Raw genomic sequence first — 8,033 nt, 5'->3', positions numbered from 1 at the left:
GGGAAATGGTCACTTTAAACAGCTGGCAAGCCCAGTGAGCAGTAGCAGCAGGCCTCAAGGGGCTAGCCACACGAGGTCATTCCTTCCCTCTGTGAAGTGCTCCGCAGAAGGGAGGTCTGGCCTGGGGCCTGCTACACCCCCAGCTGGTAGGGTCTGAGGCAACCTTGTATCATGTGACCTGACCCCATCAAGCAGAGCTGACAGGCCTAGTGGGGTCACCTGACTCAACGGCAGACAATTGGTAGACTGAGTTAGGATGTGGTGAGCTGAGCCAATCAGATTCTCTCTCGGGAACTGGAACTTGGAGCACCTGGCAGGTAGTGGAGAGAGATGAAGTTGAGCTGATGTGGGGAGAGAGGCTGCAGTAGGAAGTGTGGATCAGAGACCTGAGGGGTCGTGGCCAGCCCAAGCGGTGCGGAAGCAGGAGCGCCGAGGGAGGGAGGTAGAAGCAACAAGGCAGAGGGAAGATGTGGAAAGCAGAGGGAGATAAGGGCGGTTTTAACAAGATTGGCAAGAGCACGCACTGAGTTTCCTTATGGCAGAGGTTTGGTTTGATTTGGTTTGGTTTGGTTTGGTTTGGTTTGGTTTGGTTTGGTTTGGTTTAACTCCCCTGAACATGTGCAGACTCCAGCTGCTGAGTCTAGAAGTTATCCCAGGTCTATTTCCAGGCAAAAGTCCTGGCTGTCCTGTGGTTCCTGTTCTTGTATATCAATCAGGTGTGTCTCCCTTGCTGTCTACATGTATCACAACCAGAAACGCCCATTACTTGAGATAACCATAGTTGGACTCTTTCCTATACGGTGAAGAATGCATCCCACAAAGAGAAAGTGAGAGGAAATCACCAAAGGGCAAGGGCACAAGCTGGCATTGCCAGAAACAGAGCCTTGCCGTTCCCTCAATGGATTTCGCACCAGGCAGTTCTTGCTGCATTCCCCCAAGTAAAATCCTCCCTTATTGGGCTTTATTTAATTTTGTGAAAATAAGCCTTATTATAAAAAACACAATGAAATTCATAAACCAAGTCTCAAAACCTCTAGCAAAACAAGACCCCCTTAATGTATAAGATAATTGCTATCAGCAGAGTCCCTTCAACTTATTGCTTTTGTCGCTTGTTTCTTGAGAAGATGATTCCAATGAGGCCCATGGCTGCCAAGCCCACTCCAGCAATGCCAACCGCCATCACAGCATCTCTGACCTGCAAGAGAGAAGAGGGTAGATCAGACTCTATGTCAGGAATCTGAGTACAGGCTGTATACGAGTCTTCAACAAGAACATTCAGCTCTGAGAGCCTCACATGCCCTTTGGTCTCCCTGACAAACTCAGGAGTCAACAAATACTGGCAAAGAAATGGGGAGAAGAGGGCTGGATGGGGAAAGAATTGGTGGATGGAGCCAGCTGGCCAGGAATGTACCTGGGTTTGCAGAGGGAAACTCAGCTCACCCTGTGGATATTTATAGCACATAAATTCCCAGAGGGTGGCTGTGGAAAGAACAGGGAGATGAAGCCAGGATGGTTGAGATCCTGACTAGTCAACAGGAAGCCCTTGAAGCAAGTGTGAAGTCAAGGAGAAATTGCTATTGAAGACTCAATAAACTGTGGCCTCCATGAGAGCAAGGACCTCAATTGTCTTGTTCATCACTGTAACCCTAGAACCTGGCTAGGCACAGAGGTGCCCTTTACACATCCTTAAATGACTAAACTACTAGTAGTAGTAATGTTAGACTGTAAATTAGGAAGATATATAGCTTGTATTAGGAAAAAAAAAGTGTTGCAAAATAAGAGTAAGTTTCAAGGTAAAAACTGAACATGTGTCGAATTTCACTCCTTCCTGAAACTCAACTAGAAGTAAAGTAAGCCATTTGTTTTAGGCATAAGTCCCCAAGGACACAGAGAACACCAAATTCTAAGGCAGCTGTGGGGAAATCTGAGGATCAATCATAATTATATAACAGAACCCTTGAAAAGATCAACACCAAAATAGTCACAGGGATGTAAAGGACAGTATGGGGAATATAGTCAATAATATTGTAAAAACTATGTATAGTGTTAGACGGGTGCTAGACTTATTGGGGGAATCACTTCATAAAATATATAAATGCCTAACAACTATGCTGTACACCTGAAATTAATATAAAATAATACTGAAGTCAACTGTAATTTTAAAAAATAGTCATGGGGATATAAAGCACAGCACAGGGAATATAGTCAATAATACAATAATATTGTAATAACCCTGTGTAGTGCCAGATGGGTAATAGACTTAGTGGTGTTATCACTTTGTGAGATATATAAATGTCTAATCACTATATTGTTTTGTACACCTGAAACTCATTTTTAAATATTTATAATTTAACAACATCAAAAAAAAGAAGAGCTAATCTACTATGAATCCTATATGTGTATACACCAAATGGCACAGATGAGAAATTTATGAAGCAAAATTTGATAGAACTGAAAAGAAAAGTAGATACATATTTATAGTTGAAATGTCCACACTCCTTTCTCAACAATTGATGGAAGACCCAGGCAGGAAATCAGCAAAGACGAAGACTTCAACACCATCAACCAAGGGATCTAATCAACATTTACAGAATACTCCATCCATTGACAGCAGAATGCACATTCTTTTCAAGCACTCACAGAACATAACACCAAGATAAACCACAACTTGGGCCAGAAAGCAAACTTCAGCTAGTTTAAAAGAATTGAAAGCATACAGGGTTTGTTCTCTGACCACAATAAGATCAAACTGGAATTTAATAAGAGAAAGACAACAGGAACATTTGTAAACAATTGGAAACTACAGAGCACACTTCCAAATAATCTATAGATCAGAGAAGAAGTCTCAAGGGAAGTAAAAAAATGCATTGAACTGAATAAAAACACAACACATGATAATTTTTGAGACCTAGCTAAAGCAATGTCAAAGGGGAAATTTATGGCACCAAATGCTTACATTAGAAAAGAAGAAAAGTATTATGAGCAGTGCTGCAGTGGTCATGGAGGTGCAGGATGGAAACAATAAAGAGAAGAAACCAATGAAATTGAAAGAACAAAAATATTATAGAAAAATCCATAAAACAAGAAGCTGGTTCTTTGGAAAAGTATATAAAATTAATGAACCTCTAGCCAGACTGAAAAAAGAGAAAGGACACAAATGACTAATATCAGGAATGAAACAGGATATCACTGTAGACTGTACCATTAAAAGGATAATAAGAATACTACAAAGAACTCTACACACATAAATTTGAAAACTTAGATAAAATGGACTAATTCCTTGAAAAGCACAAACTACCAAAACTCACTCAATATGAAATATAATTTGAATAGTCTAAAAAAAAGAAGAAAGAAAAGATCAGTACCAGGTACCTCTGAAAGTGGGAGAAAAAGAGAGCGAGAGCTTTAGCTAGATCCGTAGGCACCCTTCCTAACCACAACTGAAGCCTAAAAATTTATTCTCTGAAGAGGGTCAAACAGAAGATTTGGGAGCCTGGAAACCTAGAAGCACATGTGAGGATGTGGGTATCATGCCAAAAACCAGGGATTGAGAAACTATAAACATGCCAAGTGTGAGGCTCTTGCCCTCCTGCCTCTCTCTGCTTCCAGAACTTTACCCTCCATACAAGAGTCAGGAAAACTTTTGGGGGGCATCTGACGAGCCCAAGTGGAAACAAAAGATATCAAAACAGAAGATTCCCAAACAGCTCACTCAGATCACCCAGAAGTGACACTCAAAGGCCACAAGCCATTGCCCCTTCCTAGCTTACTCAGAGCTTCCATTCAGTAGCAAGCCCCCCGACCCTTAGTCATATGCATTCAACCAAGGTACCAGTCATGTGAGGCAGACTTCTAAAATAGAAGACAGAGAGCAAAACAAACAGGAAAAAAAGATCAATCTGGAGAAACAGAAACCATATCTAGAACAGATGTCTTTTTTAAAACTATCATTAGAGAATAAGAGAACATATTGTACCCTCTAAATAAAACCACAGTGATATTAAAAAAAATAGACTATTGAGAAAATATAAACAGTCCTTAGGAAATAAAAGTACAATAGAAATGACAAACTCAATAAAAAGCTTAAAGATTAAGTTGAGGACATCTCTCAGAATAAATACCAAAAAGATAAAAATATAGAAAACAGAGGGCCAGCCGAGTGGCTCAGTTGGTTCAGAGCTCACTCAAGAGTGTAAGCTCTGAGCAACAGCAGTTTGAGTCCCAGTCCGAGCTGAGCAGCCACTGAGCTGCCAACAGGTGGCAGGATGGCTCAGTTAAAAAAAATAAGATAAAATAAAATATAGAAAACAGAAGCCAAAGGTAAAAATCCAGGTAGTCCAGTGTCTGAATAATAGCCATTCTAGAAAGAGATAATAGAGGAAACACAGAGGAGGGGAATCAAATGAAATAAGTCATGAAAATTACTAGGACCAAAGGATGTACCTATGTTCTTCAGATTGAAATGGTGCTCGAAGGCCCATCTCGATGAATAAAAGCAGACCGACACCAAGGCACACTTCTGTGAAATTTTAGAATACTGGGTAAACAAAAGATATTACAACTGCTAGAGCAGGGGAGAAAAACAGGAAACAGAGAAAAGATCAGGAATCAGGATTGGAGGCAAGAAGACAATGGAAAAATGCCTCCAAAATTCTAAAGTAAAACAATTTCTAACCTAGAATTTTATACCCAAACTATCAAATCAACTGGGAGGGTAAAATAAAAAATAATTCAAACATACAAGGTGTCAACAAAATTTACCTTTGATGCATCCTTTTTCAGGAAGCTGCTGAAGAAGACTCCACCAAGACAATGGAGTAAATTTTTTTTTAAAAGGCATGAGACACAGAAGATGGGTGCTCCATTACAGAGAGACTAGAAGGGAATGTCACTAGAATGATAGTCAGGGGAGATCCTAGGACAACTTTTACCAGATGTAGAGTGTAACTGGTAAGCAGACTAATATCCCCCTGAGGAAGTCTGTGTCTTAATTCCAAGAACCTGTAAGTATATTATGCTATATGAGAAGGAGGAATTAAAATTGCAGATGGGATTAAGGTTACGAATCAATGTACCTTAAAAAGGGAGATTCGCCTGGATTATGCATGTGGGCCCAATGTAATCCCAAAGTTCCTTAAAGGACAAAGAGGGAAGCAGAAGAGTTAGTGTCACAGGGATGCAATGTGAAAAAGAACCAGCCATATTTGGCTTTGAAGGTGGAAAGGGGCTACAAGCCAAGGAACGCGTGTAGCCTCTAGAAGCTGGAAAAGGCAAGAAAATAGATTCTCCTTGCAAACCTCCAGGGAAGAACACAGCTCTGCTGGCACCTTAATTTTAGCCAGTGAGACCTATTTCAGACTTCTGACCTCCAGAACTAAAAGGCAATAAGTCTGTATTGTTTCAAACCACTAAATTTGTGGTAATTTGTTACAGCAGCCATAGGAAACTCATACAATAACGGATCCATATTACAGTGGTGTGACTCAAGAACCCGCCATGTTGAATTGACTGTTGTCACCATTATCCCATGTGCTGTCTTTTTAACTTAAAGCAATTTATGGGGGATATGGTCTACCTAAATAAGAGAAAAGGCAAAGAAATAAGAAACAAAGAAGGGCCGGCCGAGTGGCTCAGTTGGTTAAGAGTTAGCTTAAGAGCACGAGCTCTGAGCAACAAGGCCGCCGGTTCCCACATGGGTCAGAGACGCCGACCCCAAGCTGAGCTGTCGCTGAGCTGCCAACAGGTGGCCGGATGTCTCAGCTGGTGTAACAACAAGATTGCCTGTTCGATGGTGGGCTATGCCCACCTGCAACTAAGACTGAACTCAGCACCTTGAGCTGAGCTGCTGCCCAGATGACTCAGGGGATAGAGCGTGCACTCTTAACAATAAGGCTGCTGGTTCGACTCCCACATGGGATGGTGGCTACACCCACCCACAACTAAGATTGAACACAGCACCTTGAGCTTAGAGGCCACGAGCTACCAACGGGCAGCCAGATGGTGACTGGCGCCCTCCACAATGAAGACTGAAGAACAACAACTTGGCTGGTCCCCTTCCCCAATTCCCCAACACTGTTCCCTTCCCCCAATTCCGCAATAAAAAATCTTTAAAAAAAAACACAAAGAAACAAAGAAATCACGAAACCAGACAATTCAATCCAAGAAAATGGCAAAGGAAATCCCAAGGCTGACAGCAAAAGGGGAGTCAGAGTGAAGTGTGAAGTCAGCCAGGGAGCAACCAGTATAGACAGCAGAATGGCTGTCTCCAGGACAGATGTGTCCAAGGAAAACAGAACTGATAGGTCATTTGACGTGATTTCCCTTGTGGAAAACTGTGCTAAGAGCTAATTGGATGGTGTGGGAAGAATTGACAATAGATACAAGGAAAACTAAGCAATGAAAGGAAGTAATAATTATCTTTAAGAAAAAAAAATCCTCCCCTCAAAAAAGTAGGGAAACTACATATCGTAATATACCACAATACTCTGTGAGTAAAATTTGCATAGGCATAAAACAAACACTGAATAGTAATTTAATAAAATGTATAAGGTGAAATTATGCTGAGACAGTGGGGAAGGAGGGGGGATGATGGTGTTAAACAGTTTAATCTTCATTTGTAATAAGAAGTCAAAAGGGTATATCTAAAACTTTGGAATAAAAAGATAGTAGTATACACATATTGTTTAGAAATTCAGAAATAGGTAAATGTCCAAATTAATGACTAAACAAGAGAAGTGTGGTTGCCTTTTGGGATAGGGTCTTGGAAGAGTAAAGAGGGATGGGGGCAGGGAATCTTGTGTTTTAGTTTAAGTCTTTGAGTGCTGGTTGTCTTTTTCAAATTGTGTGTGTTACTTTGAAAAACTAAACATTAAATTTTTAAAACTTTTCTGGAAAAAATAAAACAAAAGAGAGAGAAATAGAGGCATGCATAGTAAACCCAGGAACCTGATACAAAACCTTACTGCACCCACTAACTTCAAATGTCAATGCCACGTCTACAAACTCAAAAGGCAAGAGGATGATGATAAAACCATCCCGTAGTTGAGGCAAAGACTACAGGCAGTTCTAGGAAGCCGAACAATTACGCATCCTAGTAAACAGCCACCAGAAAATGTTGCTAATATACTTCACAGACAACTATGCTGGCATAGATATAACAGAAGCCATTGATTACTGCCATTGATGTTTTGGCTTTGTTCAGTGATGGGTCATTGCTTTGAGAGGACACACACACACTTCCACAGCTCAGATTCATCCTTCACTTCGTTTGAAACATTCCCCTTTACCTTTGACGTCCATCTGGTTTATCTCAATTGCCTAAAAGTGCACTGAGAATCCGATTTTCGGGATTTGTCTACTTTTAAATAAGCTTTTATGAATTCGATTTGGTATAGCTAGCTCTTCTTTTACCTCAGCATTCAAGGATGTTTGATGGATGCAGCTATTCATACACAACTCAAGGACCTGACAGTCTGCCACTGAACTGAAATGTGGTAGCCATGGACTTGAGCTACAATGGCACTGAGACTTCAGAATTAGTACGGATAAAGAGCCTGTGTTAGTGAGTGTTGAGCATGCACTCTGAAGCTTAGAAGTCATCCCCAACATAGATGTCTGTTGCCCTAATTTGCAGTCCAGTTGGAAGGCCAGTGTATCCAGTGGCCCTTTCCCCCAGATTCCTTCCCAGGCTCTTAGCCATGATGTCCACATATCCATCATTTCAGCCCTTCGTGTTTTATCAGGTACAGCAGCAACGTAACAGAAGGTAACAGAACTGGGTGGAAACCATCTAGCCTCTTTTTGGTTTTAGCATTATCCAGGGCCCAGCTCTGGGGGGCACTGGCTCCTGTGACAATACAAAAGGAGAGGAAACACTCTCTTCAGCTCATAGCAACTGTTTCCAGTGAAGGCACATGGCCAAAATCAGCAAAACTGTACTTTTCCCCACTGAAGGCATAAAAGGGTGCCATGAACATAGGTCAAGAAAACTCACCCAAAAGCCAAGCCTGGCATTTAAGCAGAATCAAGAACAG

At 41.3% G+C, this 8,033-nt stretch overlaps 1 protein-coding gene across 2 annotated transcripts in view; it reads right to left on the bottom strand.

The window, feature by feature from the left end:
• Positions 1-958: 958 nt before the first annotated feature.
• The window catches only part of LOC109384320 (HRAS-like suppressor 3), a 41,463-nt gene continuing 34,388 nt past the window's right edge, over positions 959-8,033 (bottom strand). For both annotated transcript variants that reach the window (XM_019645595.1, XM_019645596.1), the window contains exon 5: positions 959-1,195. In XM_019645595.1, the coding sequence (XP_019501140.1) occupies positions 1,094-1,195 (102 nt within the window). In that variant the 3' untranslated portion in view covers positions 959-1,093. The remainder of the gene's footprint in view (positions 1,196-8,033) is intronic.

Source organism: Hipposideros armiger, unplaced genomic scaffold (assembly GCF_001890085.2).
Source record: "Hipposideros armiger isolate ML-2016 unplaced genomic scaffold, ASM189008v1 scaffold_93, whole genome shotgun sequence".
Lineage (NCBI taxonomy): Eukaryota > Metazoa > Chordata > Mammalia > Chiroptera > Hipposideridae > Hipposideros > Hipposideros armiger.
Note: the sequence above shows the minus strand (reverse complement) of the source record. Positions and strands in the feature narration are given on the sequence as shown.